Source organism: Macrobrachium rosenbergii, chromosome 44, assembly GCF_040412425.1.
Source record: "Macrobrachium rosenbergii isolate ZJJX-2024 chromosome 44, ASM4041242v1, whole genome shotgun sequence".
NCBI lineage: Eukaryota > Metazoa > Arthropoda > Malacostraca > Decapoda > Palaemonidae > Macrobrachium > Macrobrachium rosenbergii.
The window spans coordinates 2,316,131-2,335,443 of record NC_089784.1 but is presented as its reverse complement, the minus strand read 5'-3'; the positions used below and the strand labels follow the sequence as shown (position 1 = coordinate 2,335,443).

The window sequence follows — 19,313 nt, the reverse complement described above, 5'->3', positions numbered from 1 at the left end:
AAGACACGCACAAGCTTTATCTCTCTCTCTCTCTCTCTCTCTCTCTCTCTCTCTCTCTCTCTCTCTCTAAATATAATATATATATATATATATATATATATATATATATATATATATATATATATATATATATATATATATATATATATATATATATATATATATATATTATTATTAGAGGAGTCCATAAAAACACCAGAAGGGTATATTTTATAGCGTTATTTCGAAGCCAACTGACAACTGTCTCCCTCAAGGGACAGGTAATGGATGGATTAATTAAGAGGTAGAGAACAGTGCTCTGTTTACAGTTGAAGGAATGTTCCACAAGCCGGCCGCTACGTCATCCCTGTCGACAGCTTCTTAATCGCTGGTTGGAGGAACGTTTATTTGAATTCCAGGCTCCTTTTGAGAGTGCCATCTTATTTCTTTGTTTAATCAGTGCTGATTCTACTTTCTGGCTTTTGAACCGACAATTGCTGCTATAGATTATACTTACATATAATCTTTAATCAGTGCTGATTCTACCGTCTGGCTTTTGAACCGACAATTACAGCTATGAGATTATACTTACATGTTCCAATTAATACGATGATTATGATTATTTCTGTGATGATGAAAAACAGTTGAGCTCTGTTGGACGTTCTTAATGAACGTTTGTGTTGTGTTGGTCCTTGGGAGAGTGATTGACCTGTAAATCCGATATAGATTGAGCACAGTCAGTGCACGGGATTTTGTATACTCGCGCGTCTTTGGGGGCTGGTTTTTGTTGGACGTTAAGTAGGGATTTGGCTAGTGTATTTGGGTATGTAAAAACTAAAGGGTTAGAATTTCCAAGTGTCTGTGTCAACGTCTTAATCTTGTCCGGGTGTGGGATTTTGATTTTATTGCTGATATTTTTATGAGAACCCTTTTAATATGTGGAATTCTATTTTAACAGAAAATATTTTCAAGTCACACGCCTTTCTCCTAGCTCCCAGCAAATGCTTGTTCGCATTTTACAGCCGGGCAAAATTGTGAGCGAACTTGGTCGCATCAGCTATGAGGATTAGAACAATATCTTATCTCTCTTTATTTGAAAATGAATGAGGGAAATGACAAAACAGTCACTTCCACATTCACTCATTAATCGCTGAATCGTAGTTTAAGTACTGCGAAGAAAACTTGAGCAGCATTAGACGCGTCGCACACGTTAGCAGTGCTCAAAAACTACTGTAAACCTCTGACTGTAAACATCGCGATACTCACTTTTATCCGTGGCGTACTTTATCGCTTCTTTGAAGTTGAGGCCTCTCTTTCTGACAGCACTTTCACCTAATCTTTGCAGCCATTCCTAGTTCTTCCTCTAATCAGTGGCATTGTACTTTTTTTTTTTTTTTTCACCAACTTATCGTCCTCCATTCTTTCCATGGGAGAGAACAGTCCCGAAGTATTTTGATCTAACAACCTTTCTACAACTTCTGCGGAGTCCACATTCCTCTTCTTTCTAACTCGTTTATTCTGCATATGCTTAGTAAACAGTTCTTCCCTACAGCTCATGCCTTTTTTCCAACAGCCTTCGATGGATCTAACCCACTGCAGATGCAATAGGTTTGAACTGGGATCGTTAGGTATTACCTTTGCGACAAGGGGAAGGGAATGTTCTAAGGAAATCAGAAATACGGAAAAATTGTACAAAAAAATTGGTTTTTGTTCTTTTCAGATAACGATGATAACGCCGTTTACGGCAAACGCAAAGAACCACACAGGATAAAGAAACAATAACTGAAAAATTTTCTCTTTATTGTAAACATCAATGTATCAAATAGATTATATATTTTAATTGTACAACAATGAAAGATTGATAAGTAATTGGGTTATGCTGCATGACGCCGCAGGCCTTCCTACCTAAAGGGGGAGTCATCATCACCTCCTGTGGCTTCGAGTATCACGATATACCAGTTGTCTGACGCTAGCGAAAAGAAATTCTACTTGCAAAGGATCGCCCTGACGCGCGTAGATATTCACTAGGTCCTGGGAAAGACTGTCTGCATTTCAACGTCTGTCGTGTTGTGATGTCTGACGATGGACATCTCCTTCGAGATGTCTCTGTGAGGGACACATTCGATCTATATAAGGATGGAACACTTGGTAATTAAGAAGTTTAAAGATTGCCTTTCATCAGCAATGGCTTTGTAACTTTTGAAAGGGGTGCCTTGTGAGCTAGGCTGAAACCGTCCTTGTTTCGCTGACTGGGCAAAAGTTATTTGGAACTTTATTTTGATTATCTTTAATGAACGCTGAGAAAGTCACTTTATACCCAAGAAAGTAAAGCTCTTTCCATTAACGTAAGTGAGAAGTGAGCGTCTCATTTATGCGTAACGTATCCTGTACTAAATCGTTTCCAGTTTGTATCGTCAAAACTTGAGAAAGGACATCAAATAAACAACAAAAATTCGCATAAATAAATTATACATAATTTAGGTTAATGAAAAGGTGTACGTGGCACATTTTTACCAGCAATTCGTGTAGTTTTAGGATGGGTCTGTAGAACGCGATGAAATCTGTGCATCAGGTGAAAATTTTGCCTCAACTTCTTTGCGTGAATGTTCTTTTAATCCTAGTTAAAATATGATTGTGAAGCATAAGACTGAAAAGTATCCATTGAGGGCCAACATCACAAATGTTCTTTGATTTATGAGCACTTTATAAGCTGGATTCTCAAGTTAACGTCAATAAACAACCAAACAAAAAACGTGAACTGCACAAGTGAAATTTAGGTACACTGCAACAAGATATAAAAATAGACTGAAATAATGAATCTTCGGAAAATTTTGGAAAAAATATCAAAATATTGCATACAATGAAAGGTCGTCAATAGAGAAAAAAAATAAAGGGATGGCGAATTATACAATTTTCGGTAAAGGTCCTGCTGCAGTCTCTTCACGAAGACTGAGGATAACGTTATGAAAAAAAAATTAAATCCTAAAATCAAATATCAAGAGATGGTCAAAGGGGAAATGACGATTGTCATTCTCACAATTTTCAAGAACGCTGTTGTAACACAAATCTTAATTTTGCACGAAGATTCCTTGGAAAGCAATTAAAAAAATCTGGTGTAAAATGTGAGGTGAGGCCAAACGCAGTTCTCAGTAACGATTCGGCGACAACTTCAAGAAAATTTTTTAGAAGACCTACTGAATACATAGGCTTCAGGGACGTAGAGATGACGTGAGCAAAAATTGCACCTGTAAGCTTTCGAGTTATTCTACTGAACTCAGGAAGAAATCATGATATTCGAAGCCACTGAAATATAAAGGGGCTGATCTACGAGGGGAAAAAAGGGGAAGGGAGAGAGAGAGAATGGGAAGGAAAGGTGGAGAGACTTTGGGGGTGAAGGTATCTACAACATACGAGCTCTATATGTGGTAATATTCCATGTTTTTTTTTTTACCTTATTTATACATGTTTGGTTTTGACATTTACAGCCATTTCATTTGAGGTTCCTCCTGCTTTGAGATATTGTGGAAAAACTCCTTATTCTACGAAAATAAACTGAAAAAAAAAAAACTGCCTCCTAAATTTTAACCCATCCAGGAAGCCGAATGAAAACACGTTATCAAAAATTAAGCCGTGATCGAAGAGCTCAGTGGAAGAAAAAACAAGCTCCCAAATGACTAAAAATTTCATTCCAATCTGGCGGACATATCGGCAGCCTTTCCAGCGGAAAGAAACCAGCCCCAAAAGGTTCACGAATTACATTCCAACTTAAAAAGACGAACATTTACCTTCCACATAAAGTACAATCAATGGAATGTCCCTGTCTGAAGCTGTAAATAAGCATGTTTCAACCCAACGCAAGAGCATGACAACAAATAGGTCGCACGCCTCAACGAGGACAGCAGAACTGGATTTGCTAATCCTACCGAAGAATGCATTGTAATCGAAGAACAACTCCGTTTTTTTTTTTTTTTTTTTAGCAAAGCATGATCACATATACATAGCTCGCGGACATAAAGACGTAAACAGCAGACAGTGGCGTAACCTATCCTCACTTTGCCCGAACCGGAGCGAACCCTCGACTAAAGAGACCAAGCTAATCTGGCTTTCTCACTTCTATGTTTCTTAAATGGAAAACTACACAGCTGGAGAGAGAGGATACCTGATGCAAATTTATCCTTCGAATGTAGGTAGATAGACAATAGATAGATAGACAGACATACAGACAGATGTTATGTTTAGCAGAGTGGCACCGATGTACCTTGTGTGTAAACGGTTTGTGTGTGTTTGTGTCGACATATACATACATGCATACATACATACATACATACATATATATACTATATATATGTGTGTTTGTATGCATACACTGTACCATTAAAGAGAGAGAGAGAGAGAGAGAGAGAGAGAGAGAGAGAGAAATTTATTCGCCTATGGATGGATGGATTATAAATACTCTCAAAGCACACTTCCTCCTTGAAACCTCATCACCACCAACATACAAACACAACATAACAACCGACATGCGTTTTCCTTTATATAGTAATTTCTGGATTGGTGGGGGGGTCGAATGGAATTGGGGGGCGGGGGGGGGCGGGGTTAAAGGACTCACTGGGATTTGTCGGGCGTCCATGTATAACACATAACAATGACTGAAGGTATGTATTCTGTGTTTCCCTAAGCGTAATTTCTACAAATTATGTATGACGTGCTCTACACTGATCCATATGCATAAATTTATGAATCAACATACGCACTCTGGTGTGTTACCTGTTCCATATATGTATAAACACAAGTACAAAGTAAATATTCCTTTATAAGAACATGTACAAAAATCTCTATCGTTTTACATGAGTATGTCTTGCATGCAGCCACTCGAATCACCGACACATAGATCCATAAAATCTGACCACGTCCTGATTACAGTGTCATCTGCCTTATTTGTCTACGGGGTCATGTAATTCCTTATTTACAAACAGTCCTCCACACATTGCCTGATGTCAGGCGATGCTGCGGTGTGGACTGCCTTACGAAAGAAACGCGAGACTGACTCAGCACAACAGTCTTATACGAAGAGTTGTATAATATCACATGACTAGAAAAATGAGCTCTTATGAAATGTACATTAAAGAATGTATCGGGTCTTTTTGATAATCTCGCTGATGACTAATTGCCGTATAATGATTGGACTCAATCATTTGGCATTAAAGACTACCAGTGACGCAACCTTTTGTTTACCCTAAGTCTTTTTTCCATATATCTGCATTCCTGACAAAATTATAAGCATTATCAGCTTACGTTGCAAGGTCAGTGGTTTGTGATAACTATGAAAGCTATGCAGGATAAATTCATTCGTAATTTCTATAAGAAACAACTTTAATTTTGATAGAAAGAACTCGAAGACATAGTTTGTTTTTCCAGAACCATTGGTTGAGTCTAGAGTAATCTTTTTTTTTATGAAGGTAAACAGGTATTAGCATCCTAACACCTAAATTACCCCTCACATACAGTAAAGTTAAAATAACATCATGATATCCAGCACAGGCTCTTTACATGTAATTTTATCTACCATTCAGTTCTTACATAATGGTGTTTGCTTGTATAAAAGAATAATTTATTTTTTTTTCTAAATTCATCTGGAGCCTCACAATTGAAAAACCAAAGCTTCTCTTTTAATTCCCATGATGAAACTTCCTCAAGAAAGTATCATTCGGCTTCTCTCAAATTCATGAGCAAAAATTACGAATGGTTTACGACTTAGAAGCAATATCTAAGAGTTCTTTCTACCAACTGAAATATTAATACGCACAGGAAAAGAACAGGAAGATACTTATTCAATAAATGTCACAAAAAACCAGAAGACTTATCTACTTGACTTTCCCTCTCCTTCACAAAGGAAAATATTCAAACAATGAGAATAAAGTAAAAAATAATATATACACAGGTTTAAACAACTGAGAGATCCACGTACATGAAGATTTTCCCGAAGCCTCTCTAGAATTTCGTGTTAACTCCAAAGCTCTCACACACGTAATTATGATTAAATATCACACCCATAAATGATCAGGAGAAAGCGAGCACATGAAACACTAGTTTTGATTTAAAAAAAAAAATGTTTAATGAAACTCTAAAAGCAGTAAGTAAAGGATCTGTCATGCTTATGATAGATTATTGATCAAAATAATTGAATCCTACATCTTTCTAAATGAAGCTCTATGCGATAAATTCTCCGTATTAATATCAGAAGAGAATCCTTTTCTATACTCATTACGTCATTAATTAACAAACGTTTCACGGCGGAGAGGGAGGATTGTTTTATGAGCATCTCTCGGAGAGAGGAAAGTTCATTGGAGTCTTTCGAAGTATTCCCTGATATCTCACCACAAGTCGTAGAAAACGGGCCTAGGGTTACCCAGCAGAAAACGGGCACGGGGTTGCCCAGCGGTTAACCTCCAGAGAAAGAAATGCCTTCATTGTCACTGATATAAATGCTGCTCCAAGGTTAGCTGAGAATATTCCAACACATTCCAAATGTCAAACTCTTGGTAAACACTATTCGTGATTCATTATCCTTTCAGGGAAAAAAATCTTTACACTATATATATATATATATATATATATATATATATATATATATATATATATATATATATATATAAACTTCCATGCATACTTGCACAGTCTTCCACACTTAAGCATGTTTATTTACACATACACACTCACAAAGCATATTCGTTCATAGTTATATATATACAGGAAAAATATGCATGATCACAACTTTTCTATGGTATGAGACCCTTGCATAATTTAAATATTTTACGAGATATCAATTCCAGATTTTATCAATTTAATTGAATATTCTTTCATTTTTAAATAAAATAATTTTTATGCTGAATCTGTTGAACAGTTATGAATAAATTTCCTACTTTTCAGTGTATAGTCATAATACAGGAGAGTCATCTGTGATGCAGTTCTAATCTTATTCGTCCAAATGATAGTTGGTGGAAGGACACTGAGTCCTTCATAAATTTTATATGAATAATTATGATTTACAATATATATATATATATATATATATATATATATATATATATATATATATATATATATATATATATATATATATGCATACACACACACACACACACACACACACACATATATATATATATATATATATATATATATATATATATATATATATATATATATATATATACATATATGATGATGAACTCTAACCCCTTCTTACAGTGGAAATGGAATTCTGTACTAACCTGATTCCTGGCGCCTTCCAAACAGAAAAAGAATAAATGAACATGTTTATTAATCCTCCAATAACCTTATGGACTCAGTGAAGTGAGGAGTTGGAGAAGGCAGGTGTAAGTGCAAAACTTCCGCTGGAAAAACGGAACGCAGAAGGATTGTAGGATGGGTGATGTCTGCAAATGACACATACTGATAGGACATAGTGACGAAAAATTGCAGAATCTGGGGGAAGGCTCTGAAGGTGGTTCTTAGTGAAGAAACTTGAGAGTGAATGTGAGCCATAGTGAGGTTACAAGAGTAAAGTGAAACCAGGATGATGGAGAAATGGAATATGTATAAATTGTAGGATAGAAGAGGCTGACCTGTAGAGTTATTTGGGAAATAAGGTTGTGTGTATATGACTGAACTGTTGAGCCTACTCTCTTTCTAAAAAGTTAAATGTAGGGGGTTGAATACGAATAGAAAAACATCGATGCTGTTGAGATGAATATGAAATTTGTAGTATAAGGATAATTGATGGTGTGTGAGAGATGTAGATATGTAGGAGTGGTTTGGACATGTAGAATGAATGGAGTAAAAAAAAATTATTAGAGGTTATGATTCGGAAGTGTTGAAAGGATGAGAGAGGGACAAAAGGTGTTGGATAGATAGTGCTGCAGGTATTAGAGAGGGAGGGAGCATGGAGGGTGTGAGGAAGATAAACGTACCTGTTGCAGTGAGTGTTGAAGGCTCGACAAGTTGCTGATGAGCCACTGCGTACGCATATACAGCAGTTAATGCTGTGAAAGATTTTTTTTACACGGGTTCATAAATCATTCAGTGGGTAAAAATTGAATCTGATAGTGACTTGAGTTGTTTATATATATATATATATATATATATATATATATATATATATATATATATATATATATATATATATATATATATACAGTATATATATATATATATATATATATATATATATATATATATATATATAAACATAAACATATAATACTGATATATATATATATATATATATATATATATATATATATATATATATATATATATATATATATATATATATATATATATATATATATATATAACCATAACATATAATACTAAATAAATTTACGGTCTTTATTTATGTTCTAATCCTTCGAGGTATGACTGTATTAATACTATACAGAAATGAACAGAGAAAGATATAAAAATTCGATATGCAAGGACCTCTACCTGATGCACTCACGCACACACAATCAGACATTCAATTCCTGAACAAATATTCGTGATTATCTTTTCATTTCAAAAGCCGTAAAAAGTTCATATACATCCGGCCTACTATTCCGAAGAGTTTTCTCTAACGAGAAGAGTTGAGCTTCATCCTGTAAAAACTATCTCCAAAAAATGGCTATTTCTTAAACATAAACATTCCGAGTAACAATCGCTGGAACTACGGTTATGTTTCTTGTCAATATAAAACAAACATTGATTTTAGTTAACTTTCCTGAGAAAGCTTCAGAGATACTTATAACCAACGTTGAACAAAAAGAAAAAATAGTCACTCAAACCGGGTTTATTCAATAAAATGTCTTCCGCACAGAATTGACCAGGTCCTGTCCTCACGATGATTACGTTTTATATTTTCTAAAACCAGGGTTTAACTTGTTTAGAAAGTTTCAAGCACAGAGCTAGACAGGTCTCCGTTTTCTTATATCTATTCTATAAGCTTTTTTTTTTTTTCTTGGGTAAAAATTCTCTTTAAAACTATTATTTTCACGTGACCCGCGATCCACGCCTTTTCCAGTTTCTTAATGACTACACTTCTAACTGCAACGTGATCACTTCTTCATTACGCATCGTAATATCGAGTTATTCTCGTCCATCGCAATCGTAAATGCCTTGACTATTTCCTCTCGATTTCTATCTTACTTTCGTCCCAATCCTTCGACGCTGGGGGGACTCACACGGCACTTTCCATGCGATCGGAGCTGAACGAAGACGGGAAAGGTTTGGGCGGGTATTGTTCGGGCGGATTGATGTGGGCATGGAGGGGGTTGTTGGGCGTGATGCAGACCGTCTCGGACACCATGGGCACCACGCCCATCATGTCGGAAGCCAGTGATGACGTAGGAGACCCATAGGCAGGTGGAGGAGCGATCGGAGGAGCAATGGTTGAGACCATGGGATCCTGGGGAGAGGAGACACACGAACATGACAAACAATATCAAGTCACTGACAGTTAATGTTAAAGACAATAAGTTATAGAAATCACCCCCAAAATTTTACGCATGAATACGTGTTAAATTGGCAATGTCCTTTGCGTTATCTTAGATTTTGACAAACAATATCAAGTCACTGACAATTAATATTAAACACACATTGAATGTTAGAAATCACCCCCCAAAATTTTACGCATGAATACGTGTTAAAATGGCAATGTCCTTTTGCGTTATCTGAGATTTTGGATGAACAAATCATAGGAATTCGTAAATAAATGCAAAAACAGGAAAATAAATGCATTGCTGTTTGTTGGTAAAAGGTTAAAAGAGAGAATATTTATAACTGTCTATTTTATTACAAAAAAAAAATTTAGGAAACAAACCAGCTGAATAAACAAGTGTGTGTGTATATCTATATATATATATATATATATATATATATATATATATATATATATATATATATATATATATATATATATATATATATGTGTGTGTGTGTGTGTGTGTGTGTGTGTGTGTGTGTGTGTGTGTGTGTGTGTGTGTGTTAATTAAGTTCTGTTATTCCTCTAAATTTCTTGCAAAAAGAAGAAAATAAATAAAGATCTGGCAATACTTGTCAATGTAACCACCTGCAATTCGCTTATATAGATTGGTATTGTACGTGTATGGCTGAACTGAAAGAGAGGTCATTTGGAAGGGATGTAAGAGATTACTTGATGAGCTGATACGATGAAGGTAATAAATATCTATGAATATACAAAAAAGGAATGTGAAGATCGGAGTACTTGAAAGAGATAGTGAGGGAAAATTCCTGAAACTAGTGGCTCAGCCAAACGGAGAAAACTGAGTCAATAGTAGTGAAAGTAAAGTTCGAAGGGGAACCGACATCAGGAAGATGGAGTAATGAATTGATGGATGGTGAAAGAATGGGAGTGAATGATCTTTTTTCTAGGTTCTGAGAGTAAACATAATAGCAGGGAAAAGGCTTTCACATACTAAGTAAACATAACAGGGAAAAGGCTTTCACATACTAAGTAAACATGACAACAGGGAAAAGGCTTTCACATACTAAGTAAACATGACAAAAGGGAAAAGGCTTTCACATACTAAGGGACCGAAGGTAGGAATATGTAAGGGGAATGTTGGGCCAATATTCCTTAATGTTGAAGTGAAATGAGGATGTGTGAAGCGAAGTAAATTGACAGAAGTGGAAGCTGCTGAGATGAATTGTTTTTATTGTATTTGTTGCTGAACAAATCCTGAAATGATTGGAGACTTTGCGATACACAGAAAACGCAAAACTGTTGTGTAAGCGAAAGGATGGATCAGTGTTGCAATGAAAGGAGGAAGATACTTTAGAGAAAGTGCATAATTCACCATTTTTAGGAGGGGAAAGGAGAGGAAGATCTACAAAACACTGAATAGATGGTACAATAAGGTATATGAAAGTAAGGCTCTTAATATTCAGAAAACTCAGGCGTGCATGTAAAGTAAAGAGGTTAATGGCACGTTGTGTATTGATGAGCTTTGATGCTCAGTTAATGAGCCTCCTGTGAAGGATTTTGCAACACCTGATTTAGTGAAGTGTATGTATGCATGTACATGTGTGCATATATATATATATATATATATATATATATATATATATATATATATATATATATATATATATATATATATATATATATATATATATATATATATATATATGAAGGTTGTCCCATAGAACCACGCGACTTTTCAGGCTGACAAATATTAAACCGCAGTTATTACTTAATTTGGAATTCATATACCTTGGGAATAACTGAGAGAGAGAGAGAGAGATTAAATGCATATTTAATTCATTTATTATACTGCAGTGAATATTGCAAAGGCATAGTGAGTTGCTGAACAAAATAAAATACTTATGATAAATAATGAAATAAAAAACAAAAACTGCACATATTTTTCTTTTTCTCTTTTTTTTCTTTTGGTCCCTGGGCTACAGCAGTCGCTGAAAGAGAGGCATGAAAGTATTCTGGAGGGATTGTACGAAAGCAAACATAAGAACCGTGATGACTTTATCCGCAGGAAACGGCAAACGAAGAGGGGAAAAAGTGACAGATGGCAAAGTCTCCATTTTAAAAACTGTAGTTCTGTCTATATGGTGTACTTCTAATTAAAGGATTCACTAGCCCAAAAGACTGCAAAAGAGCCAATAGGCATTGCAAGAGCTAAAAGACTGTAAAAAAAAAGTCAATAAACATTAGAAGAGCTCAAAGCCTAAAGGGCTGCACAGTTCAAGACACCCCGGGACAGGCAAAAAAAAAAAGTTCAAAGGACTTCGTAAAGGTAAACTTAAGACTTACCATGTATAGGCTGCTCCTTCGCTGGAGAGTTGCTGGATGAGCGCTGTACCCTCGCCCGTGATTAGACCTAGGATGTGGGAGCGTTTGGGTATGAGAAATGGGCATGGCCTGGGCCAGAGTGTACGTGGGCGCGGGACAGCTTGTGGGGGTTTGGGCCATGTGATGATAGGAACCGGCGTGGTGGAGGTCGACAGCAGGTGGTGAAGGGATGTGAGCTGGGTAGTCCTGCTGGACGTACTGTGAGTGGTGGGCATGGGGCTGAGACTCTACGTGACTGTCGACGGGCTTCACATGGGCATGAGTGACGTGGCTCGACTCCACGTAAACGTTAGCGTGGGAGGGTGGGGGAGGGGGAGTCGGTTCGGCACTGGAGAGTTGGGCGTGCGTTGAAGTTTCCTGGTTGCCCGCCACCATCTCTCCGTACAGAGTTGAAACATCAGCTACCACCCGGCATTCCATCAGGTCTGCCCTGCTCCCTGTGAGGGCAAGAGGATGTGCAAATAGTTGAGGGATGTTAGTGCATTATTAGGTAGCTGGTGCTGTGACCTTTTCAAACTGATTAAAATGTCATTCTTTTTAACCATTGGCAAAATCTATCGCATTGTAATTCTTTTTATTGCAATGTCATTCTTTTTAACCAATGGCAAAATCTATTATACTTTAGGAATGGTCTACTGGAAAATAAGAATGAAAAATAAATATATGTGCAAATAAAGCATTACAATGTTTTAAAAGACTTGCAAGGGTTGCTTATGCAGTCCAACATGTTCTTTGCAATCTAAAGAATTGAACAACTACAAAACACAGTAACAAGCCAAGGCCTGAGAAGCGGCTGGTGTACTCGAATGAATCTTAGAATTTAGTAACCCAACGACAATTTACAGACATCGTCTGGAGACTCGCTAAAAGATATGCCACTTTTGAAACTTTCACCAGTTCTCGCGGCTTCTCTGCACCTTCGCCCATTACCACTTGGTAGATAGAAGATTAATACGTGATCGACTGTTCTATAACCTCGTGTTTCAGGAATGACATCCGGGTCCTTTTCATCCATGTCCAAGCGTCCACTGTGGCTGTCGTCCTTCTTGAGGATGTGTTGACTGGAGTCGTCCGGGTGGAGTCGTACTTGCAAGTTATCTCGCCTCGGCCTTCGGACGACCATGACGACCACAATCACAGCAAAGACGACGATTATGCCTCCGACGACCCCCAGGATGACTGCCAAGGAAGGGTAGAGCTCCATTGTGGAAGGGAGCTCGCTGGCTGGGATCACCCCTTCGGGAGAGAAAAATCAATGGTGTGGAGAAATTGCAATGAAAAAATGTGGATTCAAGAATGCTTCCGTGAATGTTGGTTACATACGTCAATGTGTAAGGCTACGATTCTGAGTATGTGTCAGTGTACACACTGACACAAACACATATAAACTTACACACACACATACATATGTGTGTGTGTGTGTATCGTCAATGCCTTGCATAGACAGGAGGAAAAGTCGCTATAAATGACAGAGCAATCCTCTTTATGGTGGCATATTCAGTTTCATAAGAAATGAATACCTCATCAAACGCTTTCTTTCATGGCAGGAATAAAATAACCTCTCTCTCTCTCTCTCTCTCTCTCTCTCTCTCTCTCTCTCTCTCTCTCTCTCTCTCTCTCTCTCTCTCTCTCTCTCTCTCTCTTTACTTTTACGTGCGAATAACATGTTATGAACTGAAACGTATTAAAGAAGAACACAGGATTTAGTGCAAGGGAAATCATTTTATTTCTTCTGAAACGATTGCTGAACGAAAAGCATAATCACCCATAAATCTTAGGGGTTCGCCTCTGTGAAAAAAACACGGCCGCATTGCCCATCTGACCTAATGGTTTCGTAAAGGACCAGATTCGTAAACAAATCTCTGACAAAAAGATTGCGCACGTGGTTTTCCGGGGTCTCCTACACGCTGTATATAAATTCACTTCTACACAAGCCCTGTAGTCTACTGTTGCGGTCCTCCCGATTACACGGATTCACGTATTCGCGGTTCTGAGTTGGAAAATCATTAAATTGAAATTCTGGTCTGAAAGGGGGAAGCATGTCAAACTACAATGCATAGCACTAAATTCCTTGTGAATAGTTGAATGTTATTTGTGTGGAGAACAGGGACATTCACACATGTAGAGACATACATACGTAACTTTGTCAAACGTTTATACAGGTTCTGAGGCTCGGCGTAGAATGCTAGGCATTTGCAAGGTCCGTGGTTCGATTCCTAATGAGCACCTGGGTGTATGGAACTAGCAACTTGTCCTTAGAGATTTGTTGTGATGTGAAAGACCCCTAAAGGGGAAAGTAAATGAAAAAAATTTTATAGGCTATTATTTAATTATATATGCATATATATATAATTTTTCAAGAAGTTACAAGCTCCTTAACCCATCTCCACCCTCGTTGAAACCCAAACTTGTCGTCAGATTACCATATTCCTAATTCAGCAGAGGCATTAAGTAATATAATATGCTCCTATCCTTTCAGCCTCGATTCTAAACCGCTCAGATCGCTGACGAGGTTATCCATATATATAGATATATATGCTCTTGTAATTCATCTTACCTGATATTTCTCCCTTCTTAGGGAGGTCGTGTTGCGTGGCAGCCGGCAGAGTAACCGGTTCGGACCGGCCCTTGGAATTTGTGGCGTAGATCCGGATCGTCAGAGAGAGTCCCGAAGGAAGACCCTTCACGCTGAAGGAGGCCCTTTTGCTGGTCACGTTGGACTAAGGAAAGAAAGGTATCGAAATTCAATACATGTGTTTTTAATATATATATTTAATATGTACATATATACACATACTTACATACATATAAAAACTTTCATCGAGACGACGAACTGGGCCTACATTCTCATGTCACTCTCATCCTGAACTATGTAACCTATGCTGAGGAGGTATGTTTTCCTTTCGATTAATACCGACCGCACACAATCTGCCAATCTCCCTGAACTGAAACTCTCGCAGAAGGATCTCCCTGCGTAGCAACAGAATTAAATTGATATGGAAGGCTGGAAGCCTGAACGGTTGGCTGGAAGGCCGACCTGACCCACCTTTCCATTTTCCTAACTATGTCGACCTCCCATAATTTTTTCCCCCAGTCTTTATTCGTTTTTATCCCTCCTCTCTCTCTCTCTCTTTTTTAGTCGACTGAAGCAGTTTCCTATCCCTTTTGAGAATTTTCAATGAAGTCACGTTCTACGCCGCCGCCGAAAGCGCCATCGCGGGAATGCTTAAGGGATCCCGAACGGGTATTCAAATATTTGCGACATTATTGGTACGCCGTTCTCCCAAGAACGTCTCCGTCCTCATTTTAATATTCCTTGTTACACAAAGGTTACTTGGAGGTTTTACGGAGGGTACGAGGGGACTGGGCTTGGAAACAGTTGGGTTCAGGAGGAGGCATTCTGCTCCTTTAGTGAGCCTCGTTACCCGGGGGTTACCTTTGAGAATCCATAGGGACCAGGCCTTGATATAGTTAGGTTTCATATGCAGTCTCACTCGTTACACAGAGATTACCCATAGGTTACGCTGATCTAGGCACAGAAACAGTTAGAGTTTCACAAACAAGCTCAAGCCAATAGCAAGATACGACTGCATATTTTAACTTTTGGATATTATGTGACACCACAAGATTTTTGTTGCAAGTCAAAAAGGGAAATGAAAAACTTTTGGTGCAGGTCATTGATATAACTAATATTATTTTTGTATTATGCAATGCTACTGAAGAATGTATAAAAGAAAAATTATTACCATGGAAATATCTTGATTTAATGCAGGGAATGTTAAGATGAAAGCTAAATGATTCCCAGATTTCTTAGTATTTCCATGACGAGTAACATTTTCAAAATCTTTCCAATTCCAACACAATTTTTTGATGATAAAAAAGCTTATTTATATACATATTACTACAAGTCAAGTAATACGGTACTCTGTTTGTTAAGGCTATTGATATATATAACAGGTCTTCTCCTAGCGTCTTCCAAAAGTGCAATAAGAATAAAAAACGATAATTTCACATAGTCAAGTCAATCAGATTTAGTATACAAGGCATCTATTCTTTATAACTGTATATAACCATTTCAGATATCTCATGTTATTTAATGTTTATTATTGTTAAACTAGTTTTATATTTTCCAGTAGCATCCTTTCATTGTCGATCCGCACGAAATACAAACAAAAATTATGAATTTTTGGTCAGGTGACAAAAGATCCTAGTCACTGAATTACAGAGAGATCACAGGTAGTGAGTTTTTATTGGTTCACTTTGGCTCCAACAGTTATTAGCACAAAATAAAGACGTTAATGTCCTCTTCTTCTTTTTATCTTTTACTCATACTCAAAAAGACACACACACACACACACACACACACACACACACACACACACACACACACACACACACACACACACTAAGTCAACCAGACGCGCGTGGCTGAAAGGTGGGGACACCCAGGACAGGGATGCTGAATTATAGATGGGGAGAAATGGCAATACTTAGTCAAATGTTGTTCCTGATTGGTTCAATCATGCATGGCTTCTTCGGCTTGGTTTCCGCCCACCTTATTTTACTTTAATAAAGGCACGATTAAAGATGATTAACTCATTGTGGTAGCTGTATTTTTTTGTTAGAGAGAGAGAGAGAGAGAGAGAGAGAAAGAGAGAGAGAGAGAGAGAGAGAGAGAGAGAGAAAATAGTCTACCAATTTCTTTGCGTTTAGTGTTCGAAAGCTGACCACTGATGTTTATTTTATGTAATTTATGTTGATGCATGCTATTTTGTATTTATGTAAATATTTATGAATATGTAAAATTATTTGCATGAATGTTGATTCTTACCTTCACTTATCTATTTCATCCTTTAGACGTAACATTTTTTTGCAACCTTCTTTCGAACAACAACGATAATAATAATATTGGGTGAAAAAAATTAATAATAGAATGTGTAAATATACAGCTTTCTCTAACTCATAAACGAGCAATAATATGAAGTTTGCTTACATACTATTCTTGACATTTTATGCATTTTAAATTGTAATACTTAATATATATTTCCTATCGTATGGATATCGCAGCAGAATCAGAACAACCAAATGGAAGCTATCTTACAATGTATAATAATACTAGTTTGGCAAAGACGTTCGCAGGAATAGACGTTTTAGTAGTAGACATTATAAAAGTAGATTTTAGATTTCTCAAAAAAATGACATAAAAAATCAGCATTAATGATTATCTTGTCAGTTTCCAAGTGATTATATTTCTCCAAAAATGACCTTAATAACAAAAACAGTACCGTAAGTGATATGAAAAAAAAAACACTAATAATAATATTCACATAAGGGAAACATAATAAAGAAAACACACACACAGGTTATTTCACTAACGAGTCGAAATTTATCAATACATTACACTGGAATAGCGGAGTAAAATATCGTCATTTACGTCCATATTTCCCCGGGGGGGAATATCGATATTATATACTGCCTCTATCAGCTGTGGCAGTCAAACCCGTATCGGTTAATTAGTCTACAACCTGGATAATTAGCAGCAATTAAACTGATGCGATATCTGATATTTGCAATTAAGAGTATTAGCATCAGTTTGATTGTATATTGTTATATGCAGTGCAGTGGGTTATTTTTCAGAGCATAAACGTCACAGGAATTTTAACATCGAATACACACATATATACATATATATACATACATGCATATATGTATGATATATATATATATATATATATATATATATATATATATATATATATATATATATATATATATATATATATAACACATATACATAACACATATACATATATGCATGTATGTATATATATGTATATATGTGTGTGCGTGTGTGTATTCGATGTTAAAATTCCTGTGACGTTTATGCTTTCTGAAAAATAACCCACTGCATTGCATACAACAATATACAATCAAACAATGCTAATATATATATATATATATATATATATATATATATATATATATATATATATATATATATATATATATATATACATACATACATGTTGTTTTTTTAAAGAAAGAAAAAAGAAAGAGAAAGAATCAGATGACACGAACGAGCAAAAAAAAAAAAATAAAATAAAATAAAGGTCGAGAACAAAGCGAGAAAAATGAGGTGATTGGAGATGAAGGGGAGATAGAGTTATATCCATGGATACAGATGACCCGGGGGAAGATTGGACGGAATTGCAGATAGACAGAGATAAAGGAATAAAGAACGGGCGGAGAAAAACAAAGCAAAGTGCGGGAGAAAAATCCCGAATCTTAAAAATAACATTAGGTGGCCGGCAAACCACAACAGTAGGGTGCAGAAAACTGGAGTGGTAAAAATTTTTAGGTATTTGTTTCGGCATCTATACAGTCTACCATGCTGTCAATTTTCCCCGCCGTGACGAGTCCAAGGCTTGATTTGGGAAAAGGGAGATTCTTCATTTTAGTTCCGGGTCGAAATGTCAATGGACTCCTGATGAATTCGGATTTGAAAAGTTATGTGAATACAGAGGAGATAATGGTTAACGACCTGATTCATAAACCTTCGCATTCATTAGCAGAAATCGTCATTTTTAGGTACTTTTGCCCTATATGTGTATAATCACCAGAGTTCGCCATGGACTAATTAGGATAGAATACAACATAACTCATGTATTAAGTATGCAGATCAATACAACATAACTCATGTAGGAAGTATGTAGATGCTTTTGTTGAGATCTCCAACGGGATATAATGAGTGAAAGAGCAAAAAAGTAAAGCTTCTCAATTATATACGTCCTGAATTATATACCTCCAATTAGATGAATAGGAAATAAAAAATAAAATCACCAGTGTTCAAGATAACCAATGAGATGTATTGTTTGGGGGTCACAAGCATTAATCAAAGCAACAAAGACGCAACAACATGCATGTGCAAGGAGGCTGCTGTCTTGGCATTTAAAAAATGCTGCAGAAAAATTGTGCAACAGAGGTGCGTCAAGAGTGTTAAAAGTGAAGGACACGGAAAAGAAGGTCAAGTGAGGGGCCACTACACGATGTAGAATATGAAGGCTTCGCGGCGTGCCTCGGAGCAACGCCACGCATACACATTTTCTCATAGAGTCTTTTTTTCTTCTCTCCCCAGTAAAATCTGTGTGCACCAACTAGGCCGTGATCGAGGTAAGAATGGGAATTCTTACACCGAGTGGGCAATAATCACTGTAACATATAAAATATTTGCATCAAATATCCAATATTTATGCCAATATCGAAAATCTTTTGCGGCAAGTAGCCAACATTCGTTCTAAAGCGGAAACCTTGGCCTATATGCGCGACGGGATCGAATGCGGGTATTTACAGCTAGACCGTGTCTTACAGACTACAGTAGAGTACGCTGACGTCAGTTTTTCTGATGATGCTGACCAGTTTTTGCGTTACACGAAAACCAGTTTTTGCGTTACACGAAAACCAGTTTTTG

At 36.8% G+C, this 19,313-nt stretch overlaps 1 protein-coding gene across 2 annotated transcripts in view; it reads right to left on the bottom strand.

Moving 5' to 3' along the window:
* Positions 1 to 8,963: 8,963 nt before the first annotated feature.
* Positions 8,964 to 19,313, bottom strand: part of LOC136829259 (nephrin-like) — a 540,754-nt gene continuing 530,404 nt past the window's right edge. For both annotated transcript variants that reach the window (XM_067087602.1, XM_067087601.1), the window contains 4 exons: positions 14,403 to 14,565; positions 12,821 to 13,081; positions 11,807 to 12,282; positions 8,964 to 9,424 (listed from right to left, as the gene is read on the bottom strand). In XM_067087602.1, coding sequence (XP_066943703.1) covers positions 9,197 to 9,424; positions 11,807 to 12,282; positions 12,821 to 13,081; positions 14,403 to 14,565 — 1,128 coding nt within the window. In that variant the 3' untranslated portion in view covers positions 8,964 to 9,196. The remainder of the gene's footprint in view (positions 9,425 to 11,806; positions 12,283 to 12,820; positions 13,082 to 14,402; positions 14,566 to 19,313) is intronic.